Below are 27,670 nucleotides of genomic sequence, written 5' to 3' on the forward strand. Positions count from 1 at the left end.
CCAACTTTGGTGTTGGTTGTCTACCGTCTCCCTGCTATCCTCTTCTCCCATCTTGTCGCATTAGCCAGGCCCTTTACTCCAACAGCCAGGCTTTCTCTCCATCTCTTCCTCTTGCCCTCTGGCCTGCTCATGTCCTTGCTCCACCCCTCCAGTCCCTGGAAAACAAGCTGCACAAAAAACTTTCCATCAACTTTGACCCGGTTTTCTGGTCACATTCAGCGAAAAGGGGAGGAGCCACTAAACTCTTGAACAGGTAAGAAAAAGAGGCAGCGGAAATAAGAGTAAAGGAGAGAGTCACCCAGGCAACAGGGAGCTAGAGCCAGACACCTTGGGAAAGAAACCCAAAGAGCCAAAAAAGAGAAGAGCTCCTGAGAATAAAGACAGATCAACAAAGACTGAAGTGGGAAAGAATCTTCTCAATCTCACTTTCTGCTCAATTCACGTTGATTTTACGAACTTCCAGGAGTCTGAGGTTTGGAATTAGTATGTGGAAATCCACAGAAAAGCCAAACCCCAAATCCCCAAATAGGGTCCAGGACTGCAAAAGTTTCAATAAGCCAGAAGCCGGAAAGTACATTAACCTCCATAGACTCAGGGTTGCGCATCCTCATCACCTCTTTGAGAATAACAAAAATCATCTCAATTACAGGGGGAGTTGTGGTATCCATTTACTGTTCTCACCCTATGAGAAAGAAATAGGAACTGCAGAAGCATATCCTAAGGGATGAGGGTGGGGTTAAATATTCAGCAAACATTTACTGGGTTTTGATTATGTTTCTTTGCTAGGAACTGTAATAGGAAGGTAGCTGCCTCCAAGGAATACTCAAAAGTCTAGATCCTTAGGTCCTAAATAATTATCTTATGTCTTACTGTATATAAACCTGGTTTAGCTAAGAAACCCTAGGATGAAACCAAATTATAAAATAGGGAACCATAACCCTTTCCTTTCAAACCCCCTCTCTGATTTTATCTTTGTGTATCTTAGGTGCTCATTTTATTTTTTAAAAGGTCTTATTTTTAAGTAACCTCTACACCCAAGATGGGGCTAAACGCACAACCCTGAGATCAAGAGTCACATGCTCCCCTGACTGAGCCACCCAGGTGCCCCAAGAGCTCTTTTAAAAAGATTCATGCACTCCAAAATTGAAGGCATTTCATCATGAGTATCTACAGGTGCAGAAAACTAGCCTGCACCACCAGAATATCCCACCCACAGCTTTAGTTAATTGGAATTAAAACTAAATGTGGCTCAAATTCCTTCCCTTTTCACCCCAACCCCCACTCTGACAATAATCACTAGTGTCCTGTAACATAGGTAATGTTGTCCCCACAAGGTATCCAAAACCGGAACAGTGAAGTAGGGGCCACGTTCCTTCAGGCATACTTTCTAACAGCTTCAACACCACCATCTCACAGACAACAAAAGCATTTGTCATTAAAAAAACTTTTATTTTTTTATTTTTTACAAAGAATACCCCCCACCTGGGGTGAAAATATATCTGGTTAAGTACAAAATATAGTTTTTATCATACAAAAAGATTAACAATTAAAAAAAATGAAACCACCTTCAGCCCACATACTTTCTCAGAAAAGAGTAGAGCTCAGTGCTCTGACACAGGACAGTGAACAAAGTGCTAAGGCTGAGTGTGACTGACCGAGTGCTAGGGGCTGCAGTGAGAGAGGGCTGGCATATCCCTGCCTCCTAACACTGGGCAGAAAGGGAGCCTGGGGGCTTTGGTGAAGACCTGCCCTCTTGTTTCTCATGGCAATGTCTGGAAGCTCTGATCACAGTGAATGGGGCATCTTAAGCTAGAGTTCCTCCTTGGGTGTGGAGAAGTCACAGTGGGCAAGGCTGATAGCAGCAACCCTTCTCATACAATTAGAGTGTCAGAATGACAGAATTCTGTACACTGGGACAAAGTCTCAAAAGTGAAAAATAACACTATATATATATTTTTTGTCATTGTGCTTACCCCTAGAAACGTAGTAGACCAGTTTTAGCTTACATTTGAGATCAGAAGGGGGGGGAAAACACCCCAAATTTGACAGAACTAAAGTGCTAAGAATTACCACCTCAGAATCCATTCCAAGGAGTCACATGAAAAGAAAACACATTCTCCTGCATGAAAACATTTGCCAACAGGAGAACACAGTGCAATACGCTCTAAAAATGGCTTTTAAGACCTTTGGTGGGGGCATAGTTACAACTGCTTTAAGCCAGATTAAAGTACGTTCTAAGCAAAGACAACCCTTAGAGCTTCTTCTCTTTAATTCACATGGGAAGCCCTCTCCAAAGTTTAAATCAAATCAGCTCTGGAAGGTTGTTTTTTTTCTGTAAGTGTACAAAGGGCAACACTGATTTTAAGAACCCTCTTGTCCCAAAATTTTGGCCATGGTTTTTTTCCCTTTTGTTTTCCTGGTTTGCTAAATTGGCTCTGCTCCACATGGCACAAAAGTTCAAGATCTATAATCCCCTCCAAAATCCTGGAGAGGCCATTTCTACCCCTTATATTCAAAACTACAAAAATGCCTCAATTTTTAAGATCTCAGAAAATGGGACGGGCCCGAGTTTTCCTACTGTGTTTTTAAACCCATCCAGCAAACACTCCCATTATCACAACATCTCACTGGCTGAGGACAGGTGCGCGCACCATATAAGGCCCAGGAGACCGCCTTCTGATCACCTCCTACATCGTGGAGTCAGAGGCTGGGGTGGACCCATACCCCACGGTAGAGACTGTCAAATCTCTGAAATAGTCAAAGTCCAGGAAAAGAGGCAAAAGAAACAAGTTAAGTACAGCTGCTTTTTTTCCACATGTTCACTGCACATTGTTGTTGAGAATGCAGGGATCCACCTGGGGGCGGGGGCAAAAAGAGAAAGAAATGACCATTTTAGTTTGGGTAAGAACTAAAACAGCCACCCAGTTTAGCAATCCCTCCCACTCAACTTCCTATAGAAGGCTTAGAACAAATGCAGTAGTAAAATGACAATTCTCACCTCAGTATAAGTAGGTGGTGGCATGAACTTGAACTCGGGAGCATACATAAAAATAGGGCTGTCTTGGGAACCATCAATGTCATCTAGCAGAGGAGTGGTGGGGCTCTCCAATCGGTGATCTTCAGGAATGATATCCATATAGCAAGGAGGAGCTAGAAAAAACACAGGCATAAGAAATCTGGCCATGAAATGCCTGACCATCACAATTTCACAAACCCAAGGAGGCCAAAGGAGAAAAAAAGACATTATTAGGTCTGGCTCACCTTCTGGGGTATCGGGGATGTTGAGATCTACCCAACTCATTTCAGAGCTAGTTCGACTGGCCATGCTGGATGTCCGGCTGCTCAGACCTGACCTGCTACCAATTACCAGAGGCAGATCAAGGATGACCTTCTTGGAGCCAGGGACACTAACATAGATCTAAAAAGGAAAACGGTAGTTTGTTAGACTAGAAGTCTGGAGAAACCACTATTTTGAAAGATGAACAATTTCTCTGACTCTACCCACTCACCAGTAAGGAGTATTCAACTCGAAGAATGTTGCAGCCCAGGATAGAAGGCCTGATCTTCTGCACCCGAAGGCTCTTGCCACGCCATGATGCACAGGTTCCTGAGATGATATGATTGCCTCTGACCGATGACAACTTCTGCGTCAGCACCTTGGTTTGGCCATTGGCAAGGTAAGTGTGGCGGGCTACTATGGCAGCTTTGGGAACCACTATGCGGGAACATGTATTCTCAAAGTCAGCATGGATGGAAATCTCATCACCTAGTAATGAGAAAGATGAAAACCTATTAGCTGATGCTCACTACAATTAACGGCTTTTATTCTATTCCTATCCCCTGCCCTCCTCCCAAACCCACAGTTCTGTTTCATCAGTCTACCCCTTTAAGTGCTAGGTTTTTACCTTCACAGAATCCTTTTCTGTCAATCCGGGCAGAGACAGACACTTGTCCATCCGGAATGAACATGCAGGAAACTTTCTTCTCCTTTTTAGCAGACACAGGGGCCTATGTTCAATAGGGGTAAAAAAAGATGTTTTGAGAATTTCCAGAGATACTTCTCTGCTTCTTCTTCCTTCCCACTCCTTACCCAGAATAGGCAAACTTTTCCTCCCACCCCTGGGGTGCTTCCATCTGATGCCCAAGACCCTTGACTTATCATCGCCGAAGCCCAAAAGAAGAGAATTTTAAAATGAAGCTCACCATTAAATCAGGAGTATTGACATCCACTAAATCCATCACTTCGAAGATTTTCTTTGTCTCTTGAGTTGGCTGGCTGGGGCGATCAAGAAAAGCCTTCACCCAATAGTCTACACACCCATATTTTCCTTTGAAGGATGTTCCCAAAGGCCTGTGTCAAAAAAAAAAAAAAAATCTAAAAATCCCCTCCAAGAATAAGAAGTTACCAAAAGTGGGGACAATTTTTAGAGATTAAAAAAGTCCAAAGATGTATTTTAGCAGACACCTACCCCTGAGGAAGCTCAAAGCCGAATTTGTACTCATATTTGTTTCCAGGTCTCATGATAACCATCTCATTCTCACCTGAAGAGAAAGAAAACAGAGTACACCATCAAGTTTCTTGTTATACTTAAGATGCATCTGTGCAATAAGGAATTCCTGGGTAGCATGCAAGCATTTTGTCACTCCCCCATTCTCACCCCCCATGTTCTTAAAAGAAAGATTCTGATGCGTTTTGTTGGGCAAAAAGTTACAAAGCCCTGCAATGATGAAAGGCTCAACCAGGACAGAGAAGCTACCATCCTCTCAAACAGGAAACAAAAAATTAACTTCTGCATACAGGAAACCTTTAAATAGCTAAGGCAACCATCCCTCAGGATCACCTTCAGAACACGACACTAAGAAATTGCACAAACCACCTTTCTTTGAGGACAGAATCTGCAAGTTAAAACTAAAAAAGGAAGCAACACAAAATTCAAGCTGCTCAACCTGAGCAACTTGGAATATTTAGCATGAACTCCAATCATTCGTTTCAACTCTCTTTTGGAATCAGCTTTCAGCCGACCACTCACCTGTTGGCTGGTCTTCCAAGAGAAGCGTGTCTTCGTAGCGCAGGTACTCAGAGGTCTGTTTACACTGCTGGGATCCCTGCAGCCACAGGACTTTGGCCACTCCGCAAGCCAGGATTCTGACAGCTTTGACTCGAGTGACTTCGCACACCTCCACTATCACCCGGCCAGCCACTTTCTCCCCACTGCCGTACACCTTTTCAGGATCGTTAAAGACCACCTCAAAAGATTTGATCTTCTTGAACATCACCATGATTGGGCTGGGTTGCCTTCACAGCTATCAACCCGGGAGAAAAAAAAACCCACACAATTCCAATTCCAAAAACCCCTCTACAAGGAATTATTTCACTCTTCCAACTCTCTACTAAGATTTCAAAAAGATGTCAGAGAAACATAAGCTGTAGGTTATGCCGAAAGAGCTCCGAAAAGAAAATCAGCTTTCCTTCCTATCTTCCAACAGCTGGAGGAGCGCTCCGGATCTCGGCGGGGCTTTCCAACTCACTTCAGCCGGAGAGAGACAAGGCGAGCGTCAAGGAAGTACCCGCAGGTCCTTTATATAGTAGCGCGGGGCGAGCCGGGCCACGCGAGCGCTGGTCCGGAGGCTCGTGCTGCCCTCGTGCACAGCCCCGCCATTGGCTGCCCGGTCCTTGTTTACCAGGAGCCCAACCAATCAGCGAGGTCGCAGCGGCGCGTGGACACGGTGTGCTCCTGGCGGGGAAAATGGTTGTTGTGCAGCACCCAGTCGCAGGGAGGAGGGGGCGGAGGGGCTGCGGAGCGGATTCCCTCCGGCCCAAAGGAAGCGGGGTCTCGCTGACCCTAAAATTTATCGGGGGTTAGTGGCCGTCGGAGGGCGGGTGCAGATGCTTCTGGGCTGGGAGCAGTGTTTGAGGCAAAAAGAAAATGTGCTTCTGTGGGAATTTCGTGCTTAGCTTTAGCCAGTTCAATGAATTTAGAGGCGACTGTTTATTGCCGGCTCACAAGTCGCAAGTCCTGTGAAAAATAATCCGATAACAAGAATACTTCAGAATTGGGGCGGAGGCCAGGCAGCGCCGACGTCACTGTTCAGGAAGATACCCTCTGTCCTCTTGCCCCGCGTCTCTGTCAAGCCCCCAAACTACTGTGAAAGGAAGGAGAACTTGTCACAAATGGTAAACCTCTCTTCAGTCCTCAGTGGACAGCGGGTTTGGGGGACGACTGCTCGGCCTTCTCTCTCCCTTTCTAGCCCCTCAGAGCTCGGAACTGCGTGCCTGTGCTGTTCTCAGCCCCTGTACCCTCTGTTCTCTGGAACGGAAATAGGGCGTGTTCACATCCTGTTGCTTATCCCCTCATCTCTTCAGTTTCTACCTGCAAAGTTGGGGAACACTTTGTTTATGTTCCCCCAGTTACCCATGATTCTTCAGTCAGGTGTGTACTCTGGGCTCTGATTCTCACTCTCTTACTGCTTCTTGAGGAAAGGAAAGAAAAGGAAAAAAGATGCTTCACTCTTTTCACTTGGCTCCTGAGTTGTTTGTACGCTTTTTTGTCTTCATCCCCTTTGCGATCCACTAAATCAAAGGTACATCCCTAAATCTGTTGCCCACACTCCTCACAGCCTAGTTAAAAGTTCCCTTGTTTATAACCAAAGTGTCAGTGGAGAGATGGCTGTATTCCTGTTTGAAGGAAGAGCTTCCCTATCTTTTAAAAGTGTTTTTCTAAGCCCTTTAGCAATCCCGGTGAAGAAAGAGAAGACAAAAAGGGTCACCAGAACACTATATGTTCAAGCTAGAAGAAACCCTGACTCCTCACTCTGTGTTGTCATTTGGCTGTCAGGTTTTAACCCCAACCTAGCCATGGGATGCCTTAAGGAGCTGTCTCATGAGAAATTAGTCATAAATGCAGTAAGAAAAATTTGCAGAGATACAGGGATTTCTCCCCCTCCTTCACAACCTCCCCCCCAACCTTGTCTTTGATTCCTGGGCTTTTCCTATGTCTGTGTTGAGGTATCAGAAGATTTTTATCTCCCTTTCTCTTCTTTTTTTCTGCTGGAAAGAGGAACACAGTGTTTCCAAGATTGAGATGAGGAAGTAAAGAAGAAGCATTAAGATATACAGAAATCCTATTCTCAGCAAAAAGAAGGCTGTCCATTGCCATTGAGGATCCTTCTTCCTTCCTCATACAGCATAACTGGGTTGACACCCTAAGGCTAACAAGTTACAACTCAGCACCACTATTAAGCAAGCTCAAGACTTAGGCATCAAATTCCATTGGAAAACACACACACTTATCAACCCCCAGGAACAAAAAGGGGAACATGTTGATCCTTAGGGTGTGTGCGTTTGAGGTGGCACCCTGTTTTAGAAACCTAGTCAACAAGGCCTGAGTTGTTTTTTAGTCAGTCAACAATATCGATTGAATTGTCAGGAGCAGGGTAGGACTCTCACCAAAGTAATTTTAAAAATTCAGAATTGAGGGGCGCCTGGGTGGCTCAGTCGTTAAGCGTCTGCCTTCGGCTCAGGTCATGATCCCAGGGTCCTGGGACCAAGCCCCGCATCGGGCTCCCTGCTCAGCAGGAAGCCTGGTTCTCCCTCTCCCTCTCCCACTCCCCCTGCTTGTGTTCCCTCTCTCGCTGTCTCTCTGTCAAATAAATAAATAAAAGCTTTTTAAAAAAATTCAGAATTGTGGCTTCTGGGAGGACTTTCATTTTGATGGGTAGGAAAGTGGACATAAATATGAAACATCAAAATGTTTACAAAGAAATAGATGAATCAAGGGTGCCTGGCTGGCTGCATTGGTGGAGCACACCACTCTCGATCTCGGGGTTAAGTTTGAGCCCCACATTGGGTGTAGAGGTTACATAAAAAAAAGATATGAATCAGTATTGTTAAACAGTGTGTGATATGTAGCTACATAGTTTTTGAGAGGAAAGGAGGAGAGGTGAATAGAAACAGATCAGGGTGGTAGTGATTCTGGACACGTTAGAGACAAAGAGAATGCTGATATTTATTTATTTGGGCACATATATAAAGGGCTGAATTTTTTGAGCTTTCTAAAAATCAAGCAATTCTCTTACAATAAATTCCTCTTTGGGCTCACGGTTTTTTTCTTTCCCACTTTGCAGAACTCAGTACAGACCACTTATTTGCTCTGTGCTATGTCTGGGTTCCCTTAAATGCCGAAAAACTATTTAGTTTTGGCAGTAAGCGGCTGCCTACCAGGCCCCTGGCCAAGGCATGTTCTGAAACGGAGCCCTCTTAGACAGAGTTGTTTACGACATTTCACCTTATAACCCCGGCATTCTGATACAGACTTACTCCCTGATTCTTCTTTTTCAGTTCCTGAATCAAAGGAAGAAAAAAATCTTGTTTCTGTCTTGAGAACAGGGTACAAACACTTGTGGGGGTGTGGGGTGGCGGGGTGGGGTGGGGAGGGGTCCAGGAGGAACAGCGAAGTCTGGCTAAGTCATGGAGTTTTCAAGTGAGATCATCTTTACGAGTACCTTCCCCACCCGCTTTAATCTCTGTGCCAATAAAAATCAAATTGTGATAGTTCTTTGTTTTACTGCAGCTGGTTGAGTAAAGCCAAAGTTTTCAAGGAGAGAAGTACCCTCCCTACTCTGTTGCCAGTCAGAGTCAGGGCTAGTTGTGTTTCTTTCCTTAACTTCTGGTCTGACAAACATTTAAACTCTGAAGACTCATGGTTCCTAGTGCGAAACAAACCCCTTTGTCACCTCTGCGCTGTGAACTTCCCTTTTCCCTAACCTATCAGCTTTTCCATTTTTCCCCTAGGCAATGATAGTTTAGAGATAAATAAAAGTCGAAAGCAAGTGTGGAATTCCAGACTGCTCAACAGTGTGTATGCCTCCAAGTCATTAATAAGAATATATTAATAATTGTTTAGCATCTTAGAGCTTGAAGTGACTTTTTTGTCATTTATTGAGCACCTATAATGGACCAAGTCCTTAACATAATTATTTCAATGACATTTCATTTCTAAATTCATCTGTCATCTTGTTCCAGAAAGGATTTAAGGTAGATTATTTCATTGAATTCTCACAATAACCCTGTGACTCAGGGTTGATTAAGTCAGGCTCAGAGGGTTAAGTGATTTGCCTGAGGTCACAGATTTTGTAAACAGAGCAAGATCTTGAACCCAAGTTTGTCTGGTCTAAAGTAGAACTCCTTCTAATGTGTTGTCCTGCCTCTCAGTGCTTTTACACATTGTATCTTATTTGATCCTTGCTGTAAAGGATTCAGGAGAAGACTCATAACATTTTAGAGTCAAAGTGGACTCTAGCAGTCTTCAAAAAACAACAACAAAACCCCCCACAAAACACCAAAAACAAACCAACAAACAAAAAAAAACACAACCCCACAAGAACCAACCAAGCCCTAGGACATACAGCTAGTAACTGGTGGAGCCATTCTCCAAACCCAGGATTCTTAACATTTAACCTGGAGGATGCTTTGTGAGGGTTCTTGTTTTTTTAGTTTGGGTTTAATTATTAAAAATACCTTATCTGGAAGCCCACATTTCATGTTTATTGAAGTCTATTTTTCTACCATGTGGAAGAAAGAATGGACATCTAGGAGTTGCCCAACTTCAGGGAGAGATGGGGAGAGGAGGTAAATTAATTTGTTCAGAACTACTGTAGACTTATTAAGATACTTCTTGAAGTTGCCTTATTATATTAAAAAATGTATTTCCCTTCTCATGCTATCACTTTTCTGTTTTCTTTCCTTTACTATTAAATTTCTTAAGAGAATAACGTATACCAGCTTTCTGCGTTGACTGAATTTGTCCCTTTGTAGTCTGGCTTCCGCTACCACTAAAATGGTTTTCTTCAAGGTTTCCAGAGGAAACCAGAGTACTTTTTTGGCCTTATTCCCCTTGGCTCCTATGTAATTTGAAAACTGCCATCTTTTTAAAATGTAGACATTCATCTTGACTTTTGGACTTTCTCCTTTTCTGGCAATTTCTTTTTTCTCTGCTCCCAAAAGTTTTCTCGAGGACTTGTCCTTGGCCCTCTTCTTTTTTTCCTTTAAGCTTTGCTGTTCAGTTTGCCCATCTGTACATCACTTATGTAAAATTTAGATTATGCCTTTAGCCTGTTTCCAAAGTTTCAGCTGGCATCTCAAATTCAACTTGTCCAGTATAGAATTCATAATCTTCCACCTGTGTTCAAACTCAGTTCTTCCCTTTTGTTTCTTTTAATGGAACCATTATACATTCCCCCAATTATCAAGGCTTCAAATCCAGGAATTGCTTTTGATTCCTTCCTCTATGACAGTCCCCACATCCGATCAATTGCCAAATTCTGTAGAGGCCATCTTCCCAGTGTTTCTAGAATTTACCTCTTATTTATTATTCCGCTGACAGCAATCTGATTCATGTCCTTGTTACTTTTGCCTAGATTATTTTAATACCTCGTAACAGATCGTTCTGCTATAATCTATAGACCACAATGAGATAATCTAACACAATTGAATTCCCGTCTGTTCCTGTGATGCTCCGACGAAACCCATTGATTACTGAATCAAATCCAAATGCTTCAACCTGGCCTTTAAAGACGTCACAAATTGGCCTTAACCAAACTTTCCAGTCCCATCTACCACGACTTCCTGATTTATGCGCCCTATACCTCAGCCAAACCTGAGTACTCCATGTTCCCCAAATACATCCTTCTCTGCCTTTGCGTCTTTGGTTATGTTTTTCTCTTTACCTGGAATACCTGACCTTCCTCCCCCATCTCTGCATTTTGAAATCCTACCCACTCTTTCGTTAACAGCCAAATGACTTTTCCTCTATGAAACTTTTCTTGATTCCAAATTCTCTCATCTTTCACCTTTGCCACCAAGTAGAATTTCACTCTCTTTTAAATGCTCCATGATGGGGGCGCCTGTGTGGCTCAGTCGGTTAGGCGGCTGCCTTCGGCTCAGGTCATGATCCTGGGGTCTTGGGATCGAGGCCCACGTCCAGCTCCCTGCTCAGTGGAGAGCCTGCTTCTCCCTCTCCCTCTGCCTGCCGCTCTGCCTACCTATGCTCTCTCTCTCTCTGCCAAATAAAGTCTTTAAAAAAAAAATGCTCTGTGACACAAATGTTACTTATATTTCTCATATAAAATCTGCATGTAAATTTCATTTTCTCTCCTGGATAATGAATTCCTAGAGAGTCCTCTTTTATCTTTGTATGCTTTATAGCATCTAGCAGAGTATATTTCATAGGTTAAATATATTATTAAATATAAATTGAGTTGGTAGATTGGGGTATGTCTCTAGAACAGAATATGCCACTAATCAGAACCTAGTATTGTTTCTTATCAATGTTAGACTTTAAATTTCAACCTCACTTCCTTCTGCTATACTGGAGCATATACAACCAGTCCCTCCTCAAAGCCTATGACCCAATCCTGTACCAGAGCAACGGCGGTAAGGCGGTGAGAGGCCATGGTTTGTTTTTCTGAGGGGAAAATTGGACTGTGTTGATATTTATAAACATGAGAGAGATGGGACATGATGTGCTTAGCCCAACTTCCTCTTTTCGGAGAAATTCTTTTCTGACACAATTCAGTAATCTATTTGCTCAGCCCTGCCACCCAGTGGGTACACTGGTATTGTCAAGATCCTTAGTCCAAGAATTGTCTCAAATGCACTGAAGCTTTTCTGAGACCTGAAACCCGGACTGATGAAGATGATTCTTTGAAGAAGGATCAGAGGAAAGAATATGATATTCATGACTGAGAGGAAGAAACTATATGTTAAACCAGTTTTCTATTTTTCATCCAGACTGACATTTAACAATTCTTTGTTAATAGCATTTTATGTTGTATATAGAACTATTTATACATGTGCATTATTAAGCAATTGCATTAACATTTGCTTCTCACTAAATAGGCAGGTAGATATTTTGCAGAAGAGAATATTGTGATTCAGAGAGTTCAAGTGACTTGCCTAAGGTCACATAGCTAGGATAAAATTCATCTGACTTATGGCTGAAAGATCTTTCTAATAGTCTGTCTCTGCTCCTTAAACAAAGAAAATTCATCTCCTTTGTAAAGATTGATTTCTACAAGTAGATTTCTTTTAATTTTTTTTTAAAGATTTTTATTTATTTATTGAGAGAGAGAATGGTAGAGAGAGAGCATGAGATGGAGGAAGGTCAGAGGGAGAAGCAGACTCCCTGCTGAGCAGGGAGCCCGATGTGGGACTCGATCCCAGGACCCCAGGATCATGACCTGAGCCGAAAGCAGTCGCTTAACCAACTGAGCCACCCAGGCACCCTCTACAAGTGGATTTAATTGCCACCTTCTCTGTATCCCTACAGTATGTTGGACATACTTCTAAGTATTATGAATATTGATCATTTATCTTATAATTATCTGTTTGTCTATTTCCTCCCACCTAAACCAAGTTCCCCAAAGGTAGGAACTATGTTTGTCTTATGGCCTGGCATAATTTAGGTGCTTCAAAAATTCTAAAGAAGGATCAAAATCAATCAGTAGGATTATTTTAGCCTGATCAGCGAATGTGTAGATAGATAGCTCATCCCATGGATCATCCTTCTGGTTCTTGTCTGTTCTCCAACACTACACCTCGAGGCTGTAGGCTTGGCTATGATAGGTGCAGGGCTGTATCCTCCATATAGAGAAAAACCACAGCAGAATATTTTCTATTTTAGATGCTGTAGTTTTAGCAAAGGGCGTTTCAATTCTTGGCTGGGGTGAGATGGGGTGGGAGGGCAGGTTGAAGAAGCTGATTGATTTTTTAAAAATCTGACCACTCATTTCTCAGAGGTAGGAGTTGAAGAAAAGTGCTGTATCAAAGACTGATTACATGAAGATGTGGTATATGCATACAATGGAATGTTACTCAGCTATTAAAAAAATGAGATCTTGCCATCAGTGACAACATGGATGGACCTACAGGGTATTATGCTAAGTGAAATAAGTCAGACAGAGAAAGACAGATATCCTATGATTCCACTTATATGTGGAATCTAAAAACAAAACAGAAGAATGAACAAACAAAAAGGCAGAAACAGACTCTTAGAGAGAACAAACCGATGGTTACCAGAGGGGAGGGAATGGGGATGGGCAAAAAGGGTGAAGTGGGGCGGGAGGTCCAGGCTTCCAGTTATGGAATGAATAAGTCATGGGGTTGAAAGGAACAGCACGGGGAATATAGTCAATGATATTATAATAGTGTTGCGTGGTGACTACCCTTGTGGTGAGCATAGCACTAACCTATAAACTTGTCGAATCACTATGTTGTACACCTGAAACTAATGTAACATTGTGTCCACGATATATAATATTGGTTCTTTGAACCAAGAGCAGGTAATGATTCCAAAATCGCTAGCCCTGTAGTGAAGGCAGAGTCCAGTTATCCTGCCTGATTTCTCTTTGAGTTTCTCAAAGCCCACCCTCCATTCACACGCAAGTTTTATCTCAGGAAACATATGTAATTTATTTCTTCCTACTGGGAAGGATGATGAATAATTTGGTTTGGGAGTAAGCAGAAAAACTGAGGAAGACCTTTTATTTTCTAATGCTTTGCCTTCTTTCCTTTCCTTTGTGCTGGTGCAGATTCCTGGCACTGATTTTGGGAACCGTAATTACTGGACCACGGAAATTATCTGTTTCCTTGAGAAGAAGTGTGGGAAGGAATTTGCCATAAAGCATACAATGTGGGTGAAGTGGGTAGGGAGGTGTTGGGTGGACCTAAGAAATGGTTGAGGTGGCCACAAGTTTGATAAGTAAAGCGGAAAAGCTCAGGACTGGCCAAGGTGGGAATGTCCTCCCTTTTAAAAAATCAAAATAATGTAATACCATGTAGTTTAAAGTCACATGATATTTAGGGCTTACACAAAAAACATCAGTTCTCATGCCCTCCTACTGAGACATTCAATAGAGTCTCTTCCAAATCTTTTAGCTTTTTAATCTGGCATTTACTTCATATTTCTAGGTAATATGTTTCTTCTCTTATTTCTTAATTTAGAAATAGTAGACATAGATTTTACTTTTTTGTTATAGTATTTGAGATGTCAGCTTTCACATCATGTTGTATATCTGCCTTCTTTCCTCATACCTCACCCTCCTAGTAGTTATATCACAATTTGGGCTGTATCAAGAGTTAGTGTTTACATTATTGTCGCTGTGTAAATAATATCCACTGTGGCAGCCAAGTAGAATATTTTCATTGTTTCATGTCTTGAAAAACCCTTTGTTGTGAGATTATATATGATAATTTATTTCAACAATTTATTTGTTTAACTGTGCCACTATCTCCAACTTATTCCTGAAATGCCTATTCTATCAAATACTTATTAGAATTTTCTCTCAAATGACCAACATATCTAATAATGGAAGAAATCAGATTTCTTTTTCTGGGAGACTCGCCCCATCCCCCTGAGTAATTCTTTTTAGTCACCATCGCCACCTGCTGACTATTGGTGGAATGGAAAGACAGAGTTATGAGGTGCGGGGCTGATGTTTTTAAGCCAGAAAATGTCCTTTCTATGGTATTTGACCCTTGGAATGACAATCTGGAGGAAGGAATATGTCCCTGTGATAGGAGTAGACAAGAGAATATAAAATCATGAAATACTCTCTCCCTTGCCCTATCATCCTCTTTTCTGTGTTTTCCTAGAAGAATAAGTCTGTTCTAATATTCCTCACGATGCTGTGGTCATTCTAAGCCTTTGTCAGATCCAACAAAGGAAAAGGGAAAGATGGGCTACCTGTTTTGTTTTTTTTTTAATTACAGTTTTATTGGGTATACTTGATGTGTGATAAACTACACATATTTAAAGTATATAATTTCATGGGTTCAGGGGCACCTGGGTGGTTCAGTGGTTAGGTTTCTGCCTTCGGCTCTGGTCATGATCCCAGCATCCTAGGATGGAGCTCCACATCAAGCCCTGCATGGAGTCCCTCATCAAGCCCCCCCACACCTCCCCTGCTCAGCGGGGAGCCTGTTTCTCCCTCTCCCTCTGCCTGCCGCTCTGCCTGCTTGTGCCTCTCTCTGTCAAATAAATAAAATCTTAAAAAAATATATAGTATATAATTTCATGGGTTTTAACATATGGATCCCCATGAAATTGCTGCCACAATCAAGTTAATGAACATGTTACTCTGAAAATTTCCTCTTGCCCCTTTGTAAGCCATCCCTCCCTCCTTTCACCCATTCCCAAGCACCCATTGATCTCCTTTCTGTCTCTATATATTAGTTTACATTTTCTAAAATTTTATAAAAGCAGAAGCAACCAGTATATACTCTTTTTTTTTTTTTTGTTATTGTTTGGCTTCTTTTGCTTGCATGATTATTTTGAGATTCATCACGTTGTTATGTGCATTCGTAGTTTATTTCACTGTATTGCTGACTGATATTCTATTCTTTATGGATTTATCACAATTGGTATATCCATTCATCTGTTGACGGGCGTTTGGGTTGTTTCCTTTTTTTTTTTTTTTTTTGGTTATTATAGAGAAACCTATAATGAACATTTGTGCTGACACACATTATCATTTCCCTTGGGTCACTACTTAGAAGTGGAATGTTTAGATCATAGGATAGGTGTATGCTTAACTTTAATTTAAAGAAACGGCCAAACCATTTTTACAAACTTGTACCATTTTACATTCCCACCCGCAGCTTGTGAGAGCTCCACTTCTTGCTAACACTTGATATGGTCAGTCTTTTAAATTTTAGCCATTGTAGTGGTTGTGTAGTGTTTTCTCATTGTGACTAATTTGATTTGCATTTCCCCTGATGACTAATAATGTTGAGCATCTTTTCATGTGCTTATTTTGAGCTACCCATTTTTCAATATTCCACTGATAGGGGCTAACCTTAAGTCTGAGCAAAAGAAACAGTGTTACATGACAGGTACCATGGAAGAATCTCATTCACCAGTGGGCCATGAAATTCTCAACTGACTTGAAACTCCCACATCTGAGGGATAAAGTTACTCTTCTGACTTAAGAGAACCAATATAAGGAGCAGTTAAGAAGGAAGTCGCTTGTGTGGAGGCAGTCGAGGCCACAGCTCCACAGCCGGAATCTTCAGTGGCTCTCTGTGGTTTCCTTGACAAACAGTGTAGCGATGAAGAGTTAAGGTTCTGGAACCCAACTGCCTGGGTTCCACAATTATGGTCAAATAATGAATTAATTACTGTTCAACCATTTATGTGCTGTGTGATTGTGGGCAAGTTGCTGTACCTCAATTTCCTTTTATAAAAGTGAAGATGAGACTATTACCTTAGAGAGCTGTGAAAATTAAATGAATTCATATGTTAAAAATGTTTAGAACATTCCCTGGTAATTTTAAGCTGTCAATAAATGTTAGCTCTTAATTTAAACTCCTTGGACCCATTTTCAAGGTGCCTCATAATTTGGCCTCTGCCCATCTTCTATTCCATTACTTCCTATACTTCATTTGATTTTTGCTGGTTTCCTCCCTGAAGAATGAATCTATGCACAACTCCAGATGGTTTCCATTGTCCTGGAAGGCGCTTAGCAATTCAAATCCTACCCAGTCTTCAAAGATCACTTCAAATCCCATCCCTTCTATTACCTCTTATTATTATTTATTTAGTTCTCATCAACTACCTTTCCATCTGAATTCATAACACCACAGAATTTAGGGAATAATTGCACACTCATCACTCCTGCACGTGGATCAGTTTTGTCTCCCTACTAGTCTGTAAACATCCTGAGGGCGGAAGTGATATCTGATACTTCTGACACTTTGTCTTTACTCCATTTCAAGCATCTGCAAAAAGATTCAACACAGGCAACAGAAGAGGATGTGAAGAATTCATAGCTTTAATAACAGATTAGTTAGGGGTGGGGATGCTAGCTTCTTTCTTAGGCAGAGTTTCCCTTCTCCTAAGATCCAGACAACCCCCGTGTCATTTCTGAACCAGGAAAGAACACATCTTACCCGCTTTTATTTATCAAATAGACTCCATCCTTAATCATTTCCTCCTTTTTCCATCTCCCAGAGAAAATATTGTTGGGAGTTTTTAAACCTCTCATAGGTAATGATCATGTCTTTTCTTTCCTTTTAGAAGTCTCAACCCTTAAGTTTTCTACTGGTCATCAAGATCCCTGTAACCTCTGCATTTGTTGGGATGATTTCAAGAGTAGATGGACTAGAACAATTGCTTATCATAACTGGGACTGGGAAAATGGACAAAGAACCCCTCTAGAAGTCTAGATTGCAGAAGCTTTGCCCAGAATCCTTATTCTGTGACCATTTCAGTCCTGGACTGCAGCCTTATCTGACTCTGGTTAAATGTCATTATTTCATGTGTCTTCTAGTTCCCACAGTTTCCTTCAGTGAATCTTCATGTTCTTCCCTGCCTGTTTCTATCCCCTGATCATTTCAAACCAGTCATGGGGCTGCTGGCCTAGTTACTGAACGCAAAGCCACAGAACAAAGAGCCCAGACACGAGTGGGGCCAGGAGGGTCCCTGAGGAAAGAGGAACTCCGGCATCTGAGGGGAAGAGGTGCAGCTTTTCTAGGTCTGGCAGGAAAGCTCGGGCATCCTCCAAAGCTGCCTGAGCTGCCACAGTGAAGTTGGGATCACCAGAGATCAAAACATCAAAGACACAGGAATGGAAGTAAGCGTCTTCAACTGGCAGCCCTTCCTTGCACAGCTGTTTGGCAGTATCCATGGTTATAGCTCCCCGACGACTGCGTTCTGAGCGAGAGAGTCGCTGACTTGGGGGGCACCCCCCAACACAGAGCTGCAGGTCCTGCTCAGCTGAGAAGGCCCTGGCCACATCCTCTGCTACCTTGATGGAGAAGGAGAGCTGCCCAGCTGTCTGCCGAATGATTATAGTTGTGCCAATATAGGCAGCTCGGATCTCCACGTGATTCCCAGGGTTAGCAGTTCGAATGGATAAACTTGAGCCCCCAGGTCGGTCACCTCCATTGATAGAACCATCTTCGAAGGCTGCTGGAAGATTGTCCACCTCAGCCTGGTAGACCTTCTGATCAATGCATTCCTGCATGTTCTTAAATATAATGGTAAGCTGTGAGGGCAAGAGGGAAAACAGTTCATTTTGGGCTCAGTGTTTTTGTCCCCTTACCACAGTCGGGCGTCACACACAGTCAGGGATCTGATCTGGGCAGAGATGACAGGCTTATGGTGGCCTTCCCTCACTCTGATCTCTTCCCTGCTCAACCCCTCCCTCTCAGCAACTCACAGGAGAAAGAAAAGTTTCCCTTCTCTAACTCCTCAACCTAGGGCTCCTCAGCTCTCCTCTCAGCGTTCTCTAGTGTTCTCTGCATTTGAGTGAAATTCCCAGCGAGGGAAAGTGACTTAAGGAGCAAGTGCTTGGTGGGAGGGAGTGGCGGGAGATGCGGGGGCAGTCGAGGAGTAAAGGGAATGGCGAGCGTTGCTGGGGGACAGTGGGGAGGGGAGGGAGTGGTACCGTGGGGCGCCCATGAGATACTGCCAAACAGCTGTGCAAGGGTCTGGAGGAGCTGCTGAGTCCCTGACCTTCCGGGTGGCGGTGGCGTTGGCCCCCGATGCCACGGGGGAGCTGGTGGCCTGGACAAAAAGGAAGTCATTATCCAGCAGGGGCCAAGCTCCTTGGACACGGCACGTGTGAAAGTGGTGGTGGAAGCTGCGCACGTGGGGGTCCCCGAAGGAGGCGCAATGCAGGAAGCCCGGGGGACGACCGTGCAGCCGGGAAAACTGGCCTTCGTAGTCACAGGGGTCCGGGGCTGGGGGGCCGGAGGAGCGGACAGGGCCCGAGCCTGGGAGGGCTGGGCCGCGGGGCGGGGGAGGGGCCGTGGGGCCCTGGCGGGAGCAGTTGTGCTGGATCATCAGGTCTTCGATGCCGTGCACCGCCGAATGGAAGGCCAGGTCCCCGCGGCAGGTGCGGGCTGTGCGCCGGGTGCAGAGAGCGTAGGAGCGGAGGGCTCGACAGAGGCCGCCGGAGCCCACTCCACCCCGGCCCCCTCCTCCTGCTCCTCCTCCTCCTCCTCGAAGTGCTCCCGGTGAACCCCCACCTCTAAGGCTCAGGGTGGATGATACATACTCAGCATTGCAGCGGAGGATCTTGCATTGAGAATGAGCTGAGGACAAAGGGAGAGGATTGTGAGACGGCTCCTAGATCCCTGCTTAACTCTCCCAAATCTGATGAAGGGATTTCAGCTGCTCTAAACCCAACTGATCCCGAGTTCCAGTTCTGTCCCCGGTCCCCAGCCCCCAGCTCCCTAGTTCCTGTGTTCACTCGGTCTTGCTAAAAATGTGTAAGCCCGCTGGATCTCTTCTCCCTGTGGATCAAGCGCTTTTCCAGTGCCCTTCCCCAAGGCGGATGGGAAATAAAATTTATCTGTCTGAGAGTCAGGAAGGAGAGTGACTGGAACTCCCCAGCACCCATCCCTTCTCCTCATACATGCTCACCTGCCCACCCTTGCACAGCAGAGGACCCTCTAGGTTCCCCAGCCCTTCCCTAGCCCTTCCTTACCATGTCCACAGAGGAGCAGCAGGAGGGTGAGAGTGCTTAGAGTTGGGGGGCTGCCATGGGGGGACCTTGGATCCCCCATACCTATCCAGCCAGGTCCCCCCAGGCTCCGGCTCTTTCCAGCTGATGACCCTCCTACCTAGTGAATTTTGACCGGACCTCCTGTAAGGGACTGAAAAAAGAAATTTGGCTGGGCATGGGGAGAGAGAAGAGTTGAAGATCATTCAGGATGATGTGAAGAGAATCTGGGGAGATCAGGGAAAGGATGAGTGGTCAGGAGTTCGGGGAGAATGGGGCTCCCCAAACTGTAAGTGTGGCTGTTAAGCCTCTGTGCCCTGCTCTTGTGGCCACTGTCAGGTCCCTTATGCAATACCCTGAGGTGGGGGTGGGAGGAAAGTTGATTAGACTGGCGGGGGGTGGGGGCAGAGTCCACTGTATTGCCCCATCCTGAGCTACCAAACAGCAGAAATGTCAAAAAAGGAGGGAATGGTGTGGATGGATCAGACCCCAGTCATCTCAGTGGGCTCCTCTATAGAATTAGGATCTGAAAATACTTCAGAAACATACCTCTTATTTGCCCTTCCTCATCCAGAAGGGACACCCTCCAGGGGTCATTCATTTCTCTTCCTCCTTTGTGTCAGAACTTTTAGCAAGAAGGAGTGAGGGTGAAATACCCACTCCCTCTCTAGAACATCAGTATTCGAAGGAAAAGGGTCCGATCTCTTTCATCTACTTAGAGAGCTAAGATTATAATCCCTCTCTCTCACTGAATAATGGGATGAAAACCAAGCATGCAAATTAGTATTTGTTTGGGCTAAGTCAACAGTTCTTGTATTTTTTTTTTTTATTTTTCCAAATCTGACTGAAGAACCACTCTTTTCATCTTCCCTTTGCAAATTCAGAAGTTCTCAGTCTTTTGATGAGGACAGGCCTTGGGGAGGGGCTAAGCTCCTCCAGCCAAACTCCCCTTTCTTGAGGTAAGGATACGAGTGGGGTCAGAGTCATGCAGGAGGGAGAACAGGGTGGTGAGACTAGAGTGTGGGGATAAACCCTTTACAACAAGGAGTAGCCCCCACCATTGGAAGCCCAATGTGAAGGGCACTGCTGAGTAGGGTCAGGGTAGAAGGGTACCAGTGACCAATCATCTGAGGCTAAATTTGGCCTTGGTGAGAAAACCACAGAATAGGGGATATGGGAAACTCCTAAAACTTCATCAGAAGTCTGAGGCAACAGGATAAGGAGAAAGCTAAAACGGCCAGAGGAGAGATGGAAGATTAAACTTCAAAAGGCCGGCGGCCAGCAACCAGTAAGAAATAAGACAGGAGAAATGGAGATGGGGCACCTTGGTATGAAAGAGATCCTAGCTTTTGGACCAGATACATTCAAGTAGGTGTCGTAATTTTCTGAAAGTCTAACTTCATTCCAAAAGCTTATTAAAGGAGTTGCAATTTCATTTTGACTTACTGTTTCCAGAGGTCAAACATTACTCTGATATCCAATTCTTCAGCCATGACTGCCTACTCTGTCGGTCAGCTCCAGCCAGGGGATCCCCGTCTCTTTCTCCATATCTCCCCCAGGTCCCCACACCGGCTGCAATCTCACTGGGGTCAGGGAACCAGAGAAGGTTTGGCATGGGGGGAAGGGGGAGTAAATGGCTGGCCAGAGTACTGGACAGCTGAGCGGGGGAGGGAGGTGGCTACTGAGTTGACTGTTTTAAAAATAGCTAAGTCCAAAATTCCAGGAACGTTAGTGGGGGTAGGGTGTGGGTGGGGGGAGTGGGGAGGGTAGGAGGATTAGAAAGAATATGGAGTATAGGGTGCCAAGTGGGGAAAGGGGGGCAGAAATATCATAGGCAAGTCAGCTATCCACTTCCACGTTATGTGACTCTAGTCATTGCCTACTCCAGGCAGCCCTCCAGCATTCTCAGTAATGAAGTCCCAGCCTTTAAAAACTGGAGTAGGTAATTACATACCTTTCTTTCACCACCCTCACCCCTGCTATATTGAATATTGCATTTAGTTTCTACTGAACACATCCAGGAGGTAGCTGACTTCAAATAAGGTCCATAGCAGAGGTAGTTCACAGTCCCCTCCCCCATCTTTGCGGAGTATTTCAGAAGGACTAAAAAAGCCAGCTGTCCAGAGAAGAAATCTGAGCTCCGAGTTGCTTAGGACGAGGGTTTGTTTCAGTCTAGCAGCCCAGATCCTTGCAGCTGTCTATCCCCCTAACCTCCTCCATTTCATTCCCTTAGTTTATACAGCAGTTCCTCTTCCCTCCCTCTCACCAACTCACACACAAAATATAAGCTTCTGAGTTGTTAGAGGAGGAGGCTAGCAGAAGCAAAGAGGTGAAGAAGGAATAGGGATAGAGTTTTTTGAAGGTTACTAATCCACAGGGGAGGGGAACTTGGAGACATAAACTGAGGAAAAAAGAGATTCAGAATGATACTTCTGTGGAGTAACATAACCTTGTGACCTTTTAAGATATTGCAACCAAGGAATTTAGCCATGTCATATTTTTGCAGCCATAGGCATCTGGGACCATCATCTCTTATACTTGCCAAGCAAAGTGAACACAAAAGCTGACTCCAAATAGTGTCACTAAGACATTTGATTAATTATTGGCTTTGCATTTAATTCAGAATCTAGAGGTCTACACAGTACTCTTCTCTTTATTATGCATATATCTTGGAAAAATTTAGATTTCTCTCAACCACATGAGTCCACAGCACAAGGATGTAAATGCCAACCAAACTATTCAAGTGACTTTAAAATGCAGTAATTTGACTATGACATCCCAAGTGGGATATACTCTAAGGATAAAAAGAAATGCAAAAATATTTTCAAGGAGTCATATTGTTGGTGGTAGTGTTGGTATTGCAATTGTGCACCTATAGTGGGTGCATTGTGGAATAAAACAAACGAGTATTAATGCTAGTGTCTTTGTGAACCGGGATTTTTGGTGTAAAATAAAGAGATACAGATTTATCATCAATGAAGTTAAATACACACTCTGTAATTCTGATTTAAATTGGAAATATAACTGTGAGCTTGAGGCATATTTTATACCAAAACATTTCCTGGCTTTATTCTGAAAAGGCCTAGAAGCAATAACCCAATAGCAATGACACCACTACATCCAAACTGGGCTTTCTAAGCACCATTTCCCACTGAAAGGGGCTCCTTAGAGAAATAGCTGATTTCAGGTATGGGTCAGGAATTGTGCAAGATAAGCAAGGAAGCCTTCAAAAACTAGTAGGATTGTATCAAAAGGACTCAGAAGCAACTAGAATAGTTTACAGTGGCCAAAGATGAGACAATTTAAGTGTCAAAATGGATACTGTTTGCATATTTGATATGTTCAACTATCATATTTGTATCAAACATGTTTAAATCTATGAGTTTCCAACAATACTTAAAAACAAACTCATTATTGGAGAATGCTAGGGGATCAACTCATTATTTTGAAAACTGCTAGTAATTGGAAAGAATCAAGCATTTATCTTATTTTTCCTGTGGGAATTTAAGATGAGGAGGAAATTTCTCTTTATAGAAGTTTTCCAGCAGATAAATGAAGAAGAAATGGCATAATTAGAAAGTGAGTATTTATAACTCCTAATGAATTCATGTGTCTAGGCAGTGATCAACAATAGCTGTTATCCATCATGACAGGAGAGACTCCTGATCACAGGTGGATTCCAAATTCCACCTATTGGAGCAGGCATGCAAAAAAGCCCTTTCAGTCTGAATCTGATCTAGTGTAGAGCTAACTACTAATTTACAGGAAATACAGGAGACATCAAATGATACCTCAGAGGCGCAAATCCAGATTGTGGGAATACTCCCTAGGACAAAATGACCTGGGCTTTTCAACAAACTGAAGAAGAAAAAGAAGAAAATGTAGAGGGAACTTATGCATTAATAGAGACATCAAACAGTAGCTGAGTATGGATTTTATTGGATTCTAATTCAAGAAAACAAACAAAAATTATGAGACAATTAGGGAAATTTGAATGCTAATGAACAGTTCATGGATACTTAGTGATTTATAAAGTTGTCAGTATGATAAGTGGTACTTTTTATTTTTTTTATTTTTTTTAAAGGTTTATTTATTTGAGAGAGAGAGAGAGAATGAGAGAAAGCACGAGAGGGAAGAGGGTCAGAGGGAGAAGCAGACTCCCTGCTGAGCAAGGAGCCCAATGTGGGACTCGATCCCGGGACTCCAGGATCATGACCTGAGCCGAAGGCAGTCGCTTCACCAACTGAGCCACCCAGGCGCCCCATAAGTGGTACTTTTTAAAAAGCAAGCACTTATCTTTTATAGATGCATCTTGAAATATCTGCAGATGAAATGATGTGATAGCTGCAATGCTTATAGGTTAGGAAGAAGTGATAAAAGAAGATTGAAACATGAATTGATAATTGTCCGAACTGGGTGATAGATACTCAGGTATTCATTACCCTAGCCTATTTTTGTAAATGTTTGAAATTTTCCATAGCAAAATTTTAAAGTCAGAAATTATCTATGAGCCCTGATATGATACTTTATGTGGAAAACTCAAAAGACTCCATCCCAAAACTGCTAGAACTCATACAGGAATTCAGTAAAGTGGCAGGATATAAAATCAATGCACAGAAATCAATGGCATTCCTATACACCAACAACGAGACAGAAGAAAGAGAAATTAAGGAGTCGATCCCATTTACAATTGCACCCAAAACCATAAGATACCTAGGAATAAATCTAACCAAAGAGGCAAAGAATCTGTACTCTGAAAACTATAAAATACTCATGAAAGAAATTGAGGAAGACACAAAGAAATGGAAAAACGTTCCATGCCCATGGATTGGAAGAACAAATATTGTGAAGATGTCAATGCTACCTAGAGCAATCTACACATTCAAAGCAATCCCTATCAAAATACCACCCACTTTTTTCAAAGAAATGGAGGAAATAATCCTAAAATTTGTATGGAACCAGAAAAGACCCCAAATAGCCAGAGGAATGTTGAAAAAGAAAAGCAAAGCTGGCGGCATCACAATTCTGGACTTCCAGCTCTATTACAAAGCTGTCATCATCAAGACAGTATGGTACTGGCACAAAAACAGACACATAGATCAATGGAACAGAATAGAGAGCCCAGAAATGGACCCTCAACTCTATGGTCGACTAATCTTCGACAAAGCAGGAAAGAATGTCCAATGGAAAAAAGACAGTCTCTTCAACAAACGGTGTTGGGAAAATTGGACAGCCACATGCAAAGAATGAAACTGGACCATTTCCTTACACCACACACAAAAATAGACTCAAAATGGCTGAAAGACCTAAATGTGAGACAGGAGTCCATCAAAATCCTAAAGGAGAACACAGGCAGCAACCTCTTCGACCTCAGCCGCAGCAACTTCTTCCTAGAAACATCACCAAAGGCAAGGGAAGCAAGGGCAAAAACGAACTATTGGGACTTCATCAAGATAAAAAGCTTTTGCATGGCAAAAGAACCAGTCAACAAAACCAAAAGACAACCAACGGAATGGGAGAAGATATTTGCAAAGGACATATCAGATAAAGGGCTAGTATCCAAAATCTATGAAGAACTTATTAAACTCAACACCCAAAGAACAAATGATCCAATCAAGAAATGGGCAGAAGACATGAACAGACATTTTTCCAAAGAAGACATCCAAATGGCCAACAGACACATGAAAAAGTGCTCAACATCACTCGGCATCAGGGAAATCCAAATCAAAACCTCAATGAGATACCACTTCACACCAGTCAGAATGGCTAAAATTAACAAGTCAAGAAATGACAGATGTTGGTGGGGATGTGGAGAAAGGGGAACCCTCCTACACTCTTGGTGGGAATGCAAGTTGGTGCAACCACTCTGGAAAACAGTATGGAGGTCCCTCAAAAAGTTGAAAAGAGAACTACCCTATGACCCAGCAATTGCACTACTGGGTATTTACCCCAAAGATACAAATGTAGGGATCTGAAGGGGTACGTGCACCCCGATGTTTATAGCAGCAATGTCCACAATAGCCAAACTATGGAAAGAGCCAAGATGTCCATCGACAGGAATGGATAAAGAAGGTGTGGTATATATACACAATGAAATACTATGCAGCCATCAAAAGGAATGAAATCTTGCCATTTGCAATGAAGTGGATGGAACTAGAGGGTATTATGCTGAGCGAAATAAGTCAATCAGAGAAAGATGTGTATCATATGACCTCACTGATATGAGGAATTCTTAATCTCAGGAAACAAACTGAGGGTTGCTGGAGTGGTGGGGAGTGGGAGGGATGGGGTGGCTGGGTGATAGAGGGGAGGGTATGTGCTATGGTGAGCGCTGTGAATTGTGTAAGACTGTTGAATCACAGACCTGTACCTCTGAAAACTAATACATTATATGTTAAAAAAAAAAAAAGAAGAAGTAGCAGGAAGGGAAAAATGAAGGGAGGAAATCGGATCGGGAGACGAACCATGAGAGACGATGGACTCTGAAAAACAAACAGGGTTCTAGAGGGGAGGGGGTGTGGGGATGGGTTAGCCTGGTGATGGGTATTAAAGAGGGCACTTTCTGCATGGAGCACTGGGTGTTATACGCAAACAATGAATCATGGAACACTACATCAAAAACTAATGATGTAATGTATGGTGATTAACGTAACACAATTAAAAAAAAAGGAAATTATGAGCCCTTTGAGTATGTGTGTGTGTGTGTGTGTGTGTGTGTGTGTGTGTATTTGACCACCATCCTTGTTAAAGCCTATCGACCAAACACCACCCGGAACAAAGCTGTAGTCAAAAAAGTTGGCTTTAGAGAGAGTGGGAAGTCCGACTTGCGAACTGGTACCTTTGTTTCACACGTGACAAAAGAATGATTTAAAAATGGGTGATGTTGAGAAGAGCAAGAAGATTTTTGTTCAGAAGTGTTCCTAGGGCCATATTGTGGAGAAGGGAGGCAAGCACAAGACTGGGGCAAATCTCCGCGGGCTTATTTGGGCGAAAGGTCAGGCCCCTGGATTTTCTTACACGGATGCCAACAAGAACAAAGGCATCACCTGGGGACAGGAGATACTGACGAGTATTTGGAGAATCCCAAGAAGTACATCCCTGGAGCAAAAATGGTCTCCACTGGCATTTAAGAAGACAGGGGAAAGAGCAGACTTGATAGTTTATCTCAAAAAAGCGACTAAGGAGTAATAGTTGGCCATTGCCTTATTTATTACAAAACAAAAATGTCTCATGACTTTTTTTTTATGTGTACCACATTTAAATTGATCTCATATACCAGAATTCGGATCATGAATGGCTGATCGAATATTTCTTTTGGACAGTCCTGATTTAAAAAAGATTGGCTTGTGGTTAAATGAATATGATCAGCTTTTTGAACTTTGATAGTAAGTCTGGTTCAGCAAGTGTTGCCGCTGTTTTCCCCTCCTAAAAATATGATTGGAATTGACTAGTAATGTTCAGCTTTTCAGGGAGATGGTAACCGCCATCTCTAAACTTAGAGGAGATTGGTTTTGTATTTAGATTTATATAATGGGTTATATTGATATATTTAAATACTGAGGAAATCCCTTCACTGTCTCAGAACAGCAAGACTCAGCTGTGTTTATTTTTTTTTAAGATTTTATTTATTTATTTGACAGAGACACAGCGAGAGAGGGAACACAAGCAGGGGCAGAGGCAGAGGGAGAAGTAGGCTTCCCGCCGAGCAGGGAGCCCGATGCGGGGCTCGATGCAGGGCTCGATCCCAGGACCCTGGGACCATGACCTGAGCCGAAGGCAGACGCCCAACGACTGAGCCACCCAGGCCCCAAGACTCAGCTGTGTTTAAAGTTGTGTTCATTGGCCCGTTAAAGGCAAGGGTTGAAGATAAGCTCACAGTGTCCACTTTGTCTTTTTGGTCTTAACTATGCCAATTTAATTAAAATTCCCCGCATCTAAAATGTTGCCTTTTGCTTAATGAAAGGCATTGTAGTGTGGTTATGTATAATGTTAAATAAAGAATACTTAACACTTAAAAAAAAGTTCGGTTTATTTGGCTTGCCGCAGCAAGGACAGAATGCCACGGTGGAATTATGCGAGGAGCCTCTTCTAGAATTTGGACCTGTTTTGGATACTTCTGAACTAGAGTTTAGCATAGTGAGGGCCAATTTTGGATTGAATATTGTCA

General features: G+C 43.1%; 2 protein-coding genes and 1 pseudogene across 6 annotated transcripts; 1 reads left to right on the plus strand and 2 right to left on the minus strand.

The window, feature by feature from the left end:
- Positions 1-1,428: 1,428 nt before the first annotated feature.
- On the minus strand, positions 1,429-5,572 carry LOC113929824 (thioredoxin interacting protein). Its single transcript, XM_027607020.1, has 8 exons — positions 5,031-5,572; positions 4,470-4,542; positions 4,204-4,351; positions 3,906-4,008; positions 3,510-3,766; positions 3,262-3,418; positions 2,999-3,150; positions 1,429-2,855 (listed from the first exon to the last, which is right to left on the minus strand). Exons 1-8 carry the CDS (start codon positions 5,278-5,280, stop codon positions 2,820-2,822), a joined length of 1,176 nt encoding a protein of 391 aa, XP_027462821.1. The 5' UTR covers positions 5,281-5,572; the 3' UTR covers positions 1,429-2,819.
- Positions 5,573-16,816: 11,244 nt separating this feature from the next.
- HJV (hemojuvelin BMP co-receptor) lies at positions 16,817-21,114 on the minus strand. 5 transcript variants are annotated; one of them, XM_027607057.2, is made up of 5 exons: positions 20,950-21,081; positions 19,489-19,657; positions 19,057-19,093; positions 18,513-18,563; positions 16,817-18,042 (listed from the first exon to the last, which is right to left on the minus strand). In XM_027607057.2, exon 5 carries the CDS (start codon positions 18,019-18,021, stop codon positions 17,419-17,421), a length of 603 nt encoding a protein of 200 aa, XP_027462858.1. In that variant the 5' UTR covers positions 18,022-18,042; positions 18,513-18,563; positions 19,057-19,093; positions 19,489-19,657; positions 20,950-21,081; the 3' UTR covers positions 16,817-17,418. The 5 variants fall into 5 exon arrangements, with proteins under 5 accessions (XP_027462858.1, XP_027462830.1, XP_027462837.1 ...); XM_027607029.2 differs by having other exon boundaries at positions 18,513-19,093; positions 20,950-21,114; XM_027607036.2 differs by having other exon boundaries at positions 18,513-19,093; positions 19,489-19,675.
- A 5,262-nt stretch (positions 21,115-26,376) lies between these two features.
- LOC113939685 lies at positions 26,377-26,691 on the plus strand (annotated as a pseudogene).
- The last annotated feature ends 979 nt before the right edge of the window (positions 26,692-27,670 follow it).

Source organism: Zalophus californianus, chromosome 4, assembly GCF_009762305.2.
Source record: "Zalophus californianus isolate mZalCal1 chromosome 4, mZalCal1.pri.v2, whole genome shotgun sequence".
In the NCBI taxonomy this organism is placed as follows: domain Eukaryota; kingdom Metazoa; phylum Chordata; class Mammalia; order Carnivora; family Otariidae; genus Zalophus; species Zalophus californianus.

Excerpts from the sequence above, each read along its gene's own strand:
- LOC113929824 (XM_027607020.1), bottom strand. The coding sequence starts at position 5,280 with ATGGTGATGTTCAAGAAGATCAAATCTTTTGAGGTGGTCTTTAACGAT. Across the intron at positions 4,009-4,203 it reads TCAATACTCCTGATTTAATG|GCCCCTGTGTCTGCTAAAAA; the intron begins GTGAGCTTCATT and ends TATTGAACATAG. Across the intron at positions 2,856-2,998 it reads CACCACCTACTTATACTGAG|GTGGATCCCTGCATTCTCAA; the intron begins GTGAGAATTGTC and ends CCCCGCCCCCAG.
- HJV (XM_027607029.2), bottom strand. The coding sequence starts at position 19,567 with ATGGGGGATCCAAGGTCCCCCCATGGCAGCCCCCCAACTCTAAGCACT. Across the intron at positions 19,094-19,488 it reads GCTGCTCCTCTGTGGACATG|CTCATTCTCAATGCAAGATC; the intron begins GTAAGGAAGGGC and ends CTTTGTCCTCAG. Across the intron at positions 18,043-18,512 it reads ACGCCACCGCCACCCGGAAG|CTTACCATTATATTTAAGAA; the intron begins GTCAGGGACTCA and ends TTGCCCTCACAG.